Raw genomic sequence first — 15,031 nt, 5'->3', positions numbered from 1 at the left:
GGAATGATCGCAACAATAATTTTCTAAAAATTGTTTTGATGCAATGTGAGAAATATAAAATAAAAAATTATTGAATTGTGTAGTTTACATTATTACATAAAGATCCTATTTATAGACACTACAGTACAATCCTTACCAAGCAGGATACTATTTACTATTCCTATTCCTATTCTAAGAGCATGTTTGGCATTGCTGCTAAAAACTCCTTATTTTTAGAAGCACTTTTTAAAAATAGCTTTTCAGAAAAGTGCTTTTGACAAAAAGCTATTCGTGTTTGGCTAGTTTATTTGAAAAGTGCTTTTGATAAGCAAATTATGTTTGGGTAATCTTTTTTAAAATATGCTTTTGAGAGTCAAGTTTTCGAAAAAGGACAAGTATCAATACACTTTTCATATTAAGATTATTTTATAGAGAGAAATTATTTTAAATATATATTATAGATTTTTTAATTAAATTTTTATTTTTATTAAATTAAAATGTATATATTCAAATATTCAATCAATATCATCTAAATAAATTAAATATTGATATAATATTAACATGTTGATTTAAATATAATTTAAGATATCAAGTAAAATAAATTTGAAAATCATTCTACAAATTAAATCACTACATACCAAAATTTCACCACCAAAATAAATAAATAAATATATATATATATATATATAATATATATATATATATATATATGGGATATTTTGGTCTTGAAAGAAATAATTTTCTGCTTCTGCTTCTGCTTCTGCTTTGTTGAAGAAACAATTTTTTTTAGCTTCTTCCCAACAACAGAAAAACCGCTTTTGCTTCCATTTAAAAGTAGTTTTACTGATTGGCCAACACCTTAGATTTTCAAAAAAGTGTTTTTTTCTCAAAATAAGTGTTTTGGCCTCCCAACAACAATGCCAAACAGGCTCTAAGTAGGATTATATATGCCTATTCCTGTTCTAACAATATGTATACTATTTTTGAGCAGAGTGCTCTGTTTTTTTTTTTGGGCACCGGCAATCAATATTACCGTTTGAACTGTCCAAAGGTTTTGGAGTGTTGGTTTCTGTACTCCCAAATACCAATTTTGCAAGAACACCTTTTGATCTTGGAGCGGTGGCCTGATTGCTTATTATTTGTTTCTTTTTTGGACTCATGCTTTAGGAGCATTTTCCCTTTTAAGTACATGTCATGATGGAGGAGGAGGCATTGCTTTTCTATGCTGCCCTCATTGTTTGTATTAAGTTATTTTGCTGTCTCACATGGTCGTGTAAAAGACTTCCTAAGGGGTTTATAAAGGTATTGGTCACCTCACCTGTTGCCTTAAGGTTTATATTAATTTCTAATAGTTTTTCATAATTGAAGTGCTAGTACAATTGCTTTTCGTCTGCCTTTTCAGCCTAGAGAAAAACATACATAAACAACAAGAGTTAGGAACTGCATGCATGTATGAAAACCTTAGATATACAAAAGTGTGCAAGTGATGCTATTCAACAATGCTGAGCTTCTTGTAGATCACGAACTCTGTAGGAGTTATGGTAGGTAATAAAGTGGAAAAAAAGAAACAGAAATAACAAGGGAGTGATAATCTAATGGTTAAAGCCCTCCACCTTCAAGCATGAGGTTTAGGGTTTCAGTCAGCAAGGGAGCAAAGTGGAAATACCTATTGGGCTCCCGTGTGCCATTTGTTTTTCAATTTCTTTTTAAAGGAACATGGTTGCCGTATTCAAAAAAATAAAATAAAAATTGTGAGCTTTTACGATATTTCCACAAGCAACTGATGTAGAAAAAAACAATAATTGTAAATTAACAACTCATAAATCCAATCTCATTGTGGATTGCGTTTTGAATTAACAGTAATTGAAGTGGTTTAGTTGCTTCCTTTCTCTTTCTCTCTTTACCTTTCCTTTTTGTTATTATAATTTTTGATGGGTTGGAAGAGTGTTGTTTTAGCAGCTTTAGGTGTACTTATTATGTGGGTTTATTTTCACAATATAATTAGTTTCCATAATTTGAAGATTCTTCAGCTTTAAAATATTGGTTCAAGCTTCACAAAGCCTGAACCTATTTTAGAATTTCTTTTCCACAGGATGCAAGAATGTTCGTGGTGCACTGTCTGTCACTGATTTTATGCGGTTGTGAGATTCTTTGTTGTTTTCTTAGTATATAATGTCTACCCTGTTTAAAAATGCCAACATGTCTTCTAAACTTTGAAGATTTAAATGTGTATAGAATTAAATATCGCTTAGGACGATCGCAGCCTAGTAATGGTATGGTTATGTTAATGAAATTTCGTAGTTAAAATATGTAAAACGCAGCTTTTCAGATGGAGATCATGATATATGCGTACGCACACAGATATATAGATATCTATATATTTGTGTGTGATTTATTCACACACCTGCACTAATAGTCTTTTACATATCCGTACTCTTATGTTTATATATTTTATGTACAACATTTCAGCCTTTGGATGGTTCTAGTAGCCATGCAGTTATTCCTTCGGAAGGGATTAGTGCTGCATCTCATCTCTTTGCCCTGATTGTTGAGTCTGAATTAAGAGGTAATTCTAGATCTAATACGAATATAAATTCTTGATTTAAAGTTCTTACTGTCTTGGTCACTTTGTAACATGATCCCTTGTGTAGCTGCTTCTGCATCAGCCTTCAGTGATGAGAATGAGGCTGATTATCTTCAGGCTTCTATTGCTGGTAGTTAAATATGCTTCATTAATTATTTATTTAAGCTTCTTTTTTTGATTCCTCTTTTTTAATGTCTATTATGATGTTTCAATTGCCTTCCTACTTATCCTTTATAACTTCTTAGTTGCCTTTTTTCTTCTCTTCCGTTTCTTGCACTTATTTCTTATTCCGTCTTATTGTTGTTTTTAGCAATGGATGAAAGATTGAGTTCATATGCACTTATTGCTCGAGCAGCTATTAATGTTACTGTTCCTTTACTGACACAACGCTTCTCTGAGAAATTTGCCCGTCTACAACAGGTACTTCGTCACCCTAATCTCTTGTTGTTACGTGCTTGGGGAGCGGTGTGGTCATTCAGACTGTACATTCACCTACCAAACTTATCCCCTTTCAGAATTTATCTTTTCAACTTATTATCCTTTTATATTTCTGAGCATCCTTTAGCTTTTCTCAGTATTTTAGTTATCCGTACAAATCTTTGAGTTCCTTAAAAAAATGATACTTTTTGAAATACTGTTACATGTCAAACTCCATCAACCTGCTGCCTTTGTCTTTCTTCTCGATGTGATAGCATCATCTAGGTGTTTAATTGTTGATCCACTATTGTTGTCTATCTGCATTTCCTATCTTGAAAATCCTCCCTATGAGATCTTTGCTCCATTTTCCCTTGGTGTTGTCTTTTCTGCTTTGCCTACCTGTGAAGTCTCTCTTTTCATGTTAGAAGAGTCAATTTTGGATCAAATGCATTTCCAGTATAATTATGTTTTTATGTTTTCTTGCTAGTTCAGTATATTCTTCATACAGGTAATGCTGACTTGCTGGACTCTTTCCTTTTATATGATTATTTGTTGACATGTAGGCAATTTTTCCAGGATGTATAAGCACCTCATTTTCACATTTCCCCCCTTTTATGTAGTCCAATTGTTTTATTAATCTAGCAATAGTTGAATTCCCTTCCCTTCTACAGTCTTATATATCTGCTAATCATATGTACATGTGTGTATAAGTTGCTGGGTGTAAGCACATTTTCTTCTTGTCATGTGTAGGGCAGAGGCTTTAGCGATCCAACTCAAACTTTGGAAGAGCTCTACTCACTTTTGTTAATAACTGGGCATGTTATAGCTGATGAAGGACAGGGTGAAACACCATTGGTAATGAAAATCCTTTTTTATGCTGGTGATTTTTGTGAAGAGATTTTTATGCTGGAATAATGTTGATTCTGGAAATCCTTCGAGACAGCATTACTGATTGCATTAATGCGATGCATGATTACTTTTTTACTTGCTTTATCATCGTTGTTCTTTATGTCATCAGTGTGCTGGCTAGCCTAAGCTTTTAGCTTAATGATAACAGACAATAGTTTACCTTCGAAACCATTTGATATGCTTTTTAGATCTGCACCCTGGCCTTAGAGTCCTCCTTTAACAGTCCCTTTGGGATATGGTGCAGAGAGGCCGATGCAGGATCATTGATTTGTGTGCATTTATTGGTTTATTTCTCTTTTCCAATATAAATATAGACATGCTCTATTATACACGCCCTGCATCTGCTTATGCTGCATTAGTGGTTTCTATGAGTTTCTTGGCTGTAAACACAAATCTTTGAAATGCTTTATTTTATTTTCTGTTGTGATTCCATTTCCTGTGGTTCTGCACATGGGGTGAAATTTGTTACTTCTCGTTAGGTGCCTGATGCTATACAATCTCAATTTATGGATGTTATGGAGACGGACAAGCATCCAGTTGTCATACTTTGTGGGTAAGTTCCTTACTTCCTTTCCGTAGATAGTACAAAAAGTAAGATATGCAACCATTCTCTATCACTATTGAAATGTCAATATCATAATGTATCACTTCAATTTATCTGACTTGAAGGCTCCCATATTGCTTAACATGCAAAGTGTCAATCTTTTTTTGATGACGGTGGTGTTTGAGTCTACTTGCGCTCTCCTTAACTAATTCCATCCGGTATCTGCTACGTCCCAGCAACACATGTAGCGGGTAACTCTACCCAAGGTTTGGGCAAATAAGAAAAAAGCGCCTAGTATTTTGTTTCATTGAGAACTTCATTGACCACTAAGCCACACTTTTGGGTGCCATGCTAAGGATAAATCTTTAGAGTTACTTGGAGTACATTTGTTTTTATTAAGATTTAGATGTCTGAATTTGTATACACATCTATGTATTAAGATCTTGTCTCTGGATAAGAACGTTGATTGTGTATATTAAACATAATTAATATACAATTGTAATATAATGGTGATAAAAATTTATATGAACAAAATATTAGAGAAATTTTCCCAGGGATTTGGTCTAGTGGTATAAGCACAACAATTAATGTGTGTTAGATGCACGTGACAGCTTCTAACTTTGTGGACAACAAGTTTTTTTTCATTTAAGAGGAGAAGAGTAAAGGGGAGGGCCCATTATTCACCCAATTTTTAGTGTGAGCCAGGTTACCAGTTTTTCTGTTGTAAAAAGAGAAATAGACTCTTATAAACAAATGAATCAACTCTTTTTACTTCCGACTAGGGTTTTTAGACCAGAGGAACACCAGGGGTGCGCCGAGTTACGAGAAGAAGTTGAATATGCAAGCTGCGTGTGATTCTATCGGAGCATGCGCCTCCATGCACCAACACGTGAGAGGCAATATTGAACTTCAGATGGCGCGTAAAGAACCCACACTTCTTTCACTGTTGCCAGAGATGTTTATTCAAAGCTATTCCGTCTCCTCTTTTGGTGGTGGTTAGGAAAGGCGGTCACTCTTTAAGGGAGACCCATGATACTAAAACCTTCCTCAAATATATAGAAAAGTTTCCAAAATTTTGAGCCCAGCAGGCTCTGATACCACGTAAGAGACAAGGTATTGGAGAGTAACTTGTATAATATATTATTCCAAAAAGTAACAGGTAAAAATAAATGTGCATTGGTTCTAAATATGGAAAGAATAAAAAAGAGGAATCCTATAAATCTTCTGTGAATCCTTTTAAATGTGCTCTCTCCATTACATCAAAATATGATTACATTCATTCTGTAACATTAATGGAAGTGGAATTTCCTTGAGATGTGTTAAGAGATGAGTTATTAGAATGTTATTATAGGACATGAATGAACTTTTACAATATGCGTACTGTATAAAAGGATACATTAGAAGAAAATAATGCTCCCAGACACTAGTTTTGAGACACCTTTCTGAAGTCCCTTCTGGACTTTGGATTTCATTCTTCCGGTGGAAGTCCAGCGGAATACCATTCTCTCGTCTCTTCTTCCTCTTCTCTTTCCTTTCTTTTTCCTATCTTTCTGGGCTGCTCATTTAGATGGATAATAGAGTATATTTCAGAGCTGGGTGAAAATCTTATGACATCGCGATGTCAAGGTCAAAAGCTGAAGTATGGTATGATTGGGTTGAAAGTGCTTGGCATCATATGAGGAGAATGATTCTTAGAAAGGTTGGACATGCAAGAGGCTAATAAAAGCATCAGGGTTCAAAGGGAAAGTCTCCAAGTCATAGAGAAGCAGGGATTTTGTACAAATCTCTTTTATGTCTTTGAAATTTAATCAATACAGGAGATTCATATCCTTAATTTCAGTAAAAGGTAATGACAGAGCAGTTATCATAATACCAGAAAATGCATTCAATGAAGGTTGGGATAAGTTAGCAAAAAAATAGTCCTTCATTAATAGGGGTACAAAACCTGCAGAAGACATTAAATTCACCGGGGAGGCAGACACAACTGCTAACAAGGGGAAAAGGAGTTATTGGGACTCATTGCAAAAAAAAAAAATGGTCTCAGATAGAATCAAAGGTAGCAGAAGAATTTGTTGAAGGTGTTAGATTGAAGGCTCGAGTCAAGCTGGAAGACAAAGATCTTTTAGGCAGATGCCTGGTTGGGAAATTCTTTGGAGAAGATGATGCATCCACCAGAAATGATTTAAGACGATGGGTTCAATAGACATGGAAAGGAGCACAGGGAGTCCAAGTTTACAATATGAATGGAATTTTATTCCTCTTCGAATATCAGTCTAGAAAGGCAGCAGAACACGTCTTGATGAGCGACTGGAACAGACAAGGGAGTAGACTAAAGCTCCAATGGTTGTAGCGGACCATAAGGGCCTTCCCGAAAGCTCACGAGTTCGAGTGGTTATGGATTCGAGTTCTAGGGTTGGCTCTGCATCTTTGGTCCAGGCCGATAATGAAGAAGATCGGAGATCGATGCAGTGGCTAGATCGAGACGAAAGAATAAACCGATCTCAAAAATCATCTCTGGTGGTGGTGGGCCAGAATTCGTGTCAAATGACCAGTGGCAAAAATTCCGGCATCTATCGAAATTGCTGATGATGAGAACATTTTCTCTCTACCTATTTGGGTGGAAACTCTGGTGACCTTCTATAAAATTCGATGAGGGAGTGGGAACGAGCAAGGAGAGAGAAGAGGGAGGAAGTCAAGAGAAAGATCTGTCAGAGATCTCGAGGCTCAGAAATATACAGAGATCTGAGGTACAAAATCTTCCTTTTAACAGAGAGAAAAAGGGCTTTTTGGGGGAAAGTAGCAGGAGGTGGGGGCCCCCCATTTGTGAGTTTCCCAGAAGTCATTTGAATTTAAATCCTGGGCCAAGTCAATTAGGCCAGTTTAAAGCCCAATATTTAAAGGAAACCACAAAGACTCTCCTGAGCCTTATAGCCATCAATTAAATTGCTGGGAAGGAGCACATGAAATTTTATTTTCCACCACTGATCAGTATCTAATGAAGGAAGCAAGGGGGAAGGATACAAAGCACAATTCCTTACTAGCGGGAGTCGACACTCAGTCACATGCAGAAATATCATCCATGTTTTTGGGAGAAATAACTGGAGAAGTAAACAATCTGCCGGGGCAGATTAATTTGAAGCAGATCACAGTCCGGGGGGGCCCAACACCCATCCAATGCGATGCTTCTGAATGCAGTAAGGAAGCTGAAAACAAGGCAAAGATATGGATACAAGAAAATTTGCTGAGGCTAAGCAAGGGTTTTGGAGCAGCTTTCGAGGGGTGTACCAAGGAAGCCTTTGCTTTATTGCCAAAAATTGATCAAAGGAGGGCCAAAGATTTAACAACAGAATGTGGTGATAAGCAGGTTGTGCCCAAAGAAATAAGAAATCTAATATTTGGTGTTAATTTCAAAAATAAGGAACCTAGAAGTGAATCAAGGAGTAGAAGGAGAAGCACAAACTCTCATTTATGATGAAGCTAAAAATCTTTTCATGGAATGTGAGGGGGATCAATATGGACAGTAAGAGAAATTTGGTTAGGAGTAGAATACAACAAGAGGGGGTGGACATTATAGTATTGGCGGAGACAAAACTTAACGGGGAGGTGGGAGAGTTTATGCAACAACCGGGGGGAAACAGATGATGGGGGGAATGTGGTTGGAATTTATAAGTAGCACAGGGGGCATCATGATAATGTGGGACAACAGAAATTGGAAAGGGGAAGCTATAGAAAGTGGCAATCAGAACATCTTGCTATAATCTAAACCAAGAGTTCATTTGGTTCATCAATGCAGTTTATGCATCATGTGATAGAAATGAGAGAAGGAATTGTGGGAGGAGTTGGGGGCGATGAGGAGCTTCTGTGAAGGACCATGAGTGGTACGTGGGGACTTCAATTCCACTAGCTTCCCCTCAGAAAAGGCCAACTGTAGCAGATTGTCTAGGGCAATGTCTGATTTTTCCAGTTGCATCAATGAATTGGAATTGGTGGATCCTCATTTATTTGGGGGGGCCTACACATGGAGAGGAGGGGCAAACCAGGGAAATGCATCAAGGATTGATAGATTTCTATACTCCTTCCCTTGGGATGAACTTTTCACTCAAATTAGACAAAGTGTTCCGCCTAGCCTAGGCTCTGATCACAACTCCATAGTACTGACTTGTGGGGATGAGGCCTTCAAAAAATTATATTTCAAATTTGAGAAGTGGTGGTTAAATGTGGAGGGTTTCAGAGATAGAGTGGAGGAGTGGTGGGGATCCTTTTATGTGACAGGCAGCCCTGATTTCATTTTAGCTTCAAAGCTGAGCCTCCTAAAAAAGAAACTCAACGAATGGAGTAAAGAGAATAGAGGAAACTAGAGGGTTAGAAAAGAACAGATATTGAGACAAATTGGCAGTTTTGAAGATATACAGGTCCTTAGAGCACTAACAGATGATGAGCAGTTAATGCAGGCTCATTTAGCAATGAAGTTTGAGGAAGTGGCTAGAAACGAGGAGTTGCACTGGAGACAAAGATCCAAAATTCAGTGGTTAAAGAATGGGGACGAGAACACCAAGTTCTTTCACAGAATGGCTACAGCTCGCAAAAGAAACAACACCATAGAGTCCTTACTGATTAATGAAGAAATGTCTTCACACCATCATGGAGATTCAAAGAATCACAGTAGAGGAACAAGCATGGCTATCAAGAGATTTTGAGGAGGAAGAAGTTCTGAAGGTATAAAACGGTGTGTTGTAGATAAAGCACCTGGACTGAATGGTTATCAAAGAAGATATGATGCAGACCTTCCACAATTCCATACTCAACAAAGGTTTGAGAAGAGATTTCATGCCACTTTTGTAGCCTTAATCCCAAAGAAGGTAGGAGAGAATGAGTTAAGCAATCTCAAAACTATTAGTCTGATCACAAGGGTCTACAAGATCATCGCTAAGGTCTTGGCAGATAGGTTGAATAAAGTGATCAGTAAGCCAGGAAACAAACATCAAATGACCTTCATCAAGAGAAGGCAAATCATGGATGTTGCTCTTCTAGCTAGCGAGTTCATTGATTCTAGAATTAGAGGAGGAACCCCTGGGTGGATGTGCAAGCTAGATATTGAGAAAGCTTATGATCAATTGAACTGGGAGTTTCTTATCAATACTTTAAGACAATGGGGTTTGACTGGTGATGGCACAACTTGATTTCTTTTTGCATTAAAACCACCAAGTTCTCCATTCTTGTAAATGGAGAACCAGCTAGTTTTTTTCCTGCAGAGAGAGGCTTGAGACAAGGAGACCCTCTGTCCCCTTTCCTCTTTATCTTAGCTATGGAAGGTTTGGACAGTTTAATGAGAGTTGTTACTCATAATAATTGTTAAGGGGCTTCTCCATCAAGAACAGGGCGAATGATACAATGGAACTGACACATTTATTTTATGCAGATGACACAGTGGTATTCTGTGAAGCAGAGCAGGAACGAATTTGCTACTTAAGAGTGATCTTGGTGGTTTTTTGAAGCTTCCTCAGGACTCAAAGTTAACTGGAGAAAGAGTAGTATTTTTCCAATAAAGGAGGTGCAGCAGATTGTGACTCTTGCAAATATTTTGAAGTGCAAGACAAAAGAATTGCCTACAGTCTACCTAGGCATGCCTTTAGTCTCCAAGCACAAACCAGGAAATATTTGGGATGGCATAACTGAGAAATCTAAGAAGAAATTGGCTATATGGAAGTCTCAATATTTATATCTAGGAGGAAGTGTTACACTAATCAACTCAGTACTGGACTCTCTACCCACATATGTGATGTCCCTTTTCCCTATTCCTAGTAAGGTTGTCAAGTCTATAGATGCTCTAAGAAGAAATTTCCTTTGGCAAGGAAATAAGATATAAAAGGGCTTCAACTGAAGCCCTTGGTTAAATGGCCCATAGTACAACAAAGTAGGAAAATGGTAGACTATGAGTTAGGAACTTAAAATCTTTATAACAAGAGCCTACTTTCAAAATGGTTGTGGAGGTATGTTCAGAAGGAGGGGGTTCTGTGGAAAGAGTTAGTACATCACAAATATGGGCAACATGATCACTGGTGTACTAGTGAAGTCATTGACACTTATGGTGTTGGGGTGTGGAGGACCATAAGGAACTTGTGGATGGCTCTCAAAAGCAGCTCAAAGATTATTGTGGGCAGAGGAGATAAAATTAAGTTCTGGATAGATGATTGGTGTGGCAATGGGATTTTAAGGGACCTGTTCCCTCGTCTTTTCTCAATATGCACAAATCCTGATAGCAGGATAGAGGAGATGTGGTCTCCACAAGGTTGGAACCTAGTATTTAGAAGGATGCTTAATGACTGGGAGATTGATAGAGTGGTAGAACTCTTGAGCTTGATTGGTGGATTCCATGCACTACTCCAGAGCCAGACAGATTAGCATAGAGAGACATAACAATGATGGGATGTTTTCTGTGAACAGATTATACAATTGGGGACTTAGAGGAAGTGCAGAAAGATCCACAGGACCTTTTAGTACAATATGGAAAAGTGTGGCCCCTACCAAGGTGAAGTGCTTCACTTGGCTGGTTGCTAGGAAGAGTTGCCTAACTCCTGAAGCAATGCAGAAGAGAGGCATCAACATAGCATCTAGATTTCTCCTTTGTAAAGAGGCTCTGGAGACTAACAAGCACCTATTCATGCAGTGTAAGATTACTGCTTAGGTGTGGGCTCTGTTTACTAGCATAGCTAATGAATATTGGACTATGCCAGAACACACTTCTGACCTCCTAAGTTGTTGGATCAAAAGGGGAGGCAGTAAGACTCAGTTAAAATGGTGAACAGTTCCAGCATGTATTTGGTGGACTATCTGGAAAGAAAGAATTTTTGAAGGAAAGAAGTGTACAATACAGAAGATCAAATGGAAAGTAATTACTACTCTAGTCTTTTGGTGTAAAGAACAGGATATAGAAGAGGAGATCCAATTAGTGGACTTCATAGGATCTTTGTAAGTATTTTTGTATACTTCTTTTCTTGTAAAATCTTTTGGAGGTGGCCAGCATAGCCCTTAATGCTGTGGAATACAAAAAGTTACCAGTTTTAAAAAAAACAAAAAGAGTATAGACATGAATGAAGTTGGTCTTGTAATATTATATTGAATGTTGAATATCAATGTAAGAATTATCCAAATCAGAGTGTCGATTCTATTATTTTTTTATTTTGTTAGCCATCCTAGTCGGCCTATTTCTTGCCTTCCGTCATTTTGAACAAAAAGTTTTCCCCAACACAAGAATAAGATGGTTTTTTCTTCATACTTCACTGAGCATTAAATACTCAAAACCTCTTACAGATAAGAGGGCTAGTGAAGTGATTCCTCCCAAGTGGTTTGTGGTTTATGACAAAGGGTCTTATTCTTATTTCCTGCATTTCTCACCGCCTGGAGATCACTGATGGTAATTTCTTTGCGTCAAGATGAACCTTGTGTTATTCCATCACCTTTAAGTGGATTCTTGTACAGCGTATGTCTTGCAGCTTTAACACTCATAAGTGGGGTAAAGCTCTGTAAAAGTGTTACACTAGTAGCTGTTTGCTGTATCTCATCAGAATAAAATTTTCGATTGGGGCATATGGCTCCAAAAGATTGAGCAGGAAATTTAATAGGTCATCTTTACTTACCGAGTTCATCTCAGCCATACAATGGGGACTTGTGATCCTACAGTGTTCTACCTTCTCTTTATTTTTATGATTGCCGTATTATTGTATTCAACTTCCTACACTTGTCTTCTTTTGTCTGGTGCAGATCTATAATAAAATTTGCTGAGCAGAGTTTAAATCCAGAAATGAGAGCGTCGTTCTTTAGTCCAAGGCTAATGGAGGTAATTCGTCAAAATTTCTGCTCTATTAAGATCTTCAACATGAATTGTTATGTCATCTGCAATGCATCCTTAATAGCTCAGCATTCTCCATCCCATCATGTCCTTTGACACGCTCCCTCAATCCTCAAATATTTGTGAAGTATTATTTCTCTGTAAACCCAATAAGACTATTTTCATGAAATTATGCTAATACGTAAATCCTTTTCTCTCCATATTGATTATTAAGTTCCTCGTTTCCCACTCTCTCTTAGCGCTAGGCAGCAACTGGAAAAAAAGAAGGAAAGAAAATAGGTAATTGACAGTAAGTTCATGCATCAACTAGGTGCTGAGGAGAAGACAAGATTTGTTTTTTTAAACTCACATGGCAGTCAACTCCCACACTAACATCTGCACTGTTACCTTCTCTATATTCTACACTTGACTTTAAAAAGGGAGACGAGATTGTTCCTTTTTTTTGGGTGAAAGTAGATAATCACAAGGTTCTCAAACCAGGAGAGTGTAAACAATTCACCTTTAGCATGGAAAAGTATTGGTAGACGAGACCCTCATTAAACAGAGATGGCAGTCCTATTTTCATAAACTCTTGAATGAGGAAGGGGACAGAGACTTTGTGTTGGGAGATTTAGAACATACAGAGAGGCGTTGCGATTTTGGGTATTGCAGGAGTATTAAGGTCGAGGAGGTTAAGAGTGTCGTTCGTAGGATGCGCTGGGGAAGAGCAACCGGACCTGACGAGATTCCTGGGGAATTTTGGAAGAGCACGAGCTCGGTAGGTTTGGAGTGGTTGACTAGGTTATTTAATGTCATCTTTAAAACGGCAACGATGCCCGAAGAATGGAGGTCGAGCATAATGATCCCTCTATACAAAAACAAAGGGGATATCCAGAGTTGCAACAACTATAGAGGTATTAAGCTACTAAGCCATACTATGAAACTGTGGGAAAGAGTGGTAGAGATGAGGGTGAGGAGAGACGTGTCTATTTCAGAGAACCAGTTTGGATTTATGCCGGGACGCTCAACTACAGAAGCCATCCATCTTATGAGGAGACTGGTGGAGCAGCATAGGGAGAGGAAGAGGGACTTGCATATGGTATTCATCGACCTAGAAAAGGCTTATGATAAAGTCCCAAGAGAAATACTATGGACATGTTTGAAGGCTAAAGGTGTACCTATGGCATACATTAGGGTGATCAAGGACATGTACGAGGGAGCCAAAACCAGTGTAAGGACAGTAGGAGGGGACTCAGAGCACTTCCCAGTGGTGATGGGGTTGCATCAAGGATCAGCTCTTAGTCCTTTTTTATTTGCCTTGGTGATAGATGGATTGACGCGACAAATTCAAGGTGCGGTGCCATGGTGTATGCTTTTCGCGGATGACATAGTCCTGATCGATGAGACTCGCCGCGGAGTTAACGCTAAGCTGGAGGATTGGAGACATACCTTGGAGTCTAAAGGGTTTAAGTTGAGTAGGACAAAGACAGAGTACTTAGAGTGCAAGTTCAGTGAGACACCTCAGGAGGTTGACGTTGAAGTTAGGCTTGGTGCTCAGGCCATCCAAAAGAGAAGTAGTTGCAAGTATCTTGGGTCTATCATGCAAGGCAGCGGGGAGATTGACGATGATGTCACACATCGTATTGGGGTAGGGTGGATGAAATGGAGGCTCGCTTCCGGAGTGCTATGTGACAAGAATGTGCCACCAAAACTTAAGGGCAAGTTCTACAAAGTGGTGGTTAGACCGGCTATGCTGTATGGGGCGGAGTGTTGGCCAGTTAAGACTTCTCACATTCAAAAGATGAAAGTTGCTGAGATGAGAATGCTGAGATGGATGTGTGGGCACACCAGGAGCGACAGGATTAGAAATGAGGCTATTCGGGACAAGGTAGGAGTGGCCTCGGTGGAAGACAAGATGCGGGAAATACGACTGAGATGGTATGGACATGTGAAGAGGAGAGACACAGATGCGCCAGTGCGGAGGTGTGAGAGGCTGGCCATGGATGGTTACAGAAGAGGTAGGGGTAGGCCGAAGAAGTATTGGGGAGAGGTTATTAGACAGGACATGGCGCAGTTACAGCTTACGGAGGACATGACCTTAGATAGGAGGGTGTGGAGGACCCACATTAGGGTAGAAGTCTAGTTCATAGTCTCGTTATTCTTCTCTATTCATAGGTGTAGTAGTGCATTACGATCTCTTGCGCTTTGACTTCTGATTTCTGTTATTTCTGTTATTATTTATTACTTTCTATGCTTTGATTACTCAATTTTACCTGTGACGCTTTCATTATTTATTTAATCGTTATTTGTTATTAGTCTTTATTTATTTGTATTTATTTGTTATCTATTTGTTATTTGTTTGTTGTTTTTCTCATAAAGCTTTTAATTTTCTATTCTTATCTAACATTTTTTATGCATTTATGCTTTTACTGAGCCGAGGGTCTCCAGGAAACAGCCGTCCTACCTTGGTAGGAGTAAGGTCTGCGTACATTCTACCCTCCCCAGACCCCATGTTGTGGGATTTCACTGGGTTGTTGTTGTTGTATACCTTTTAATTATTTTGAGATATAATTGGTTGATGTACTATAATATCTAAGATATATTTTTTTTAAAAGTACGATATATTTAAATGTGCTCGTCACTAGGTTGGTGAAGTATTTAACTTGATTGCAATAAAATACTAAAACAAAGCCTTGGGAGGTGTTCCGTAAGAGCCACAATCCCATAATAATTCCTTTAAGGGGTTGTTTGGTTGATAATTCAGTTTAGG

At 38.2% G+C, this 15,031-nt stretch overlaps 1 protein-coding gene across 3 annotated transcripts in view; it reads left to right on the top strand.

Moving 5' to 3' along the window:
- LOC129896345 (uncharacterized) overlaps positions 1–15,031 on the top strand; it is a 62,041-nt gene that overhangs the window by 26,527 nt on the left and 20,483 nt on the right. For all 3 annotated transcript variants that reach the window (XM_055972215.1, XM_055972216.1, XM_055972214.1), the window contains exons 14-19: positions 2,449–2,545; positions 2,631–2,693; positions 2,874–2,983; positions 3,731–3,835; positions 4,369–4,442; positions 12,195–12,270. In XM_055972215.1, coding sequence (XP_055828190.1) covers positions 2,449–2,545; positions 2,631–2,693; positions 2,874–2,983; positions 3,731–3,835; positions 4,369–4,442; positions 12,195–12,270 — 525 coding nt within the window. The remainder of the gene's footprint in view (positions 1–2,448; positions 2,546–2,630; positions 2,694–2,873; positions 2,984–3,730; positions 3,836–4,368; positions 4,443–12,194; positions 12,271–15,031) is intronic.

This window comes from Solanum dulcamara, chromosome 7 (genome assembly GCF_947179165.1).
Source record: "Solanum dulcamara chromosome 7, daSolDulc1.2, whole genome shotgun sequence".
NCBI lineage: Eukaryota > Viridiplantae > Streptophyta > Magnoliopsida > Solanales > Solanaceae > Solanum > Solanum dulcamara.
The sequence above is the reverse complement of the archived record's forward strand: the minus strand, read 5'-3'. Positions and strand labels throughout refer to the sequence as shown.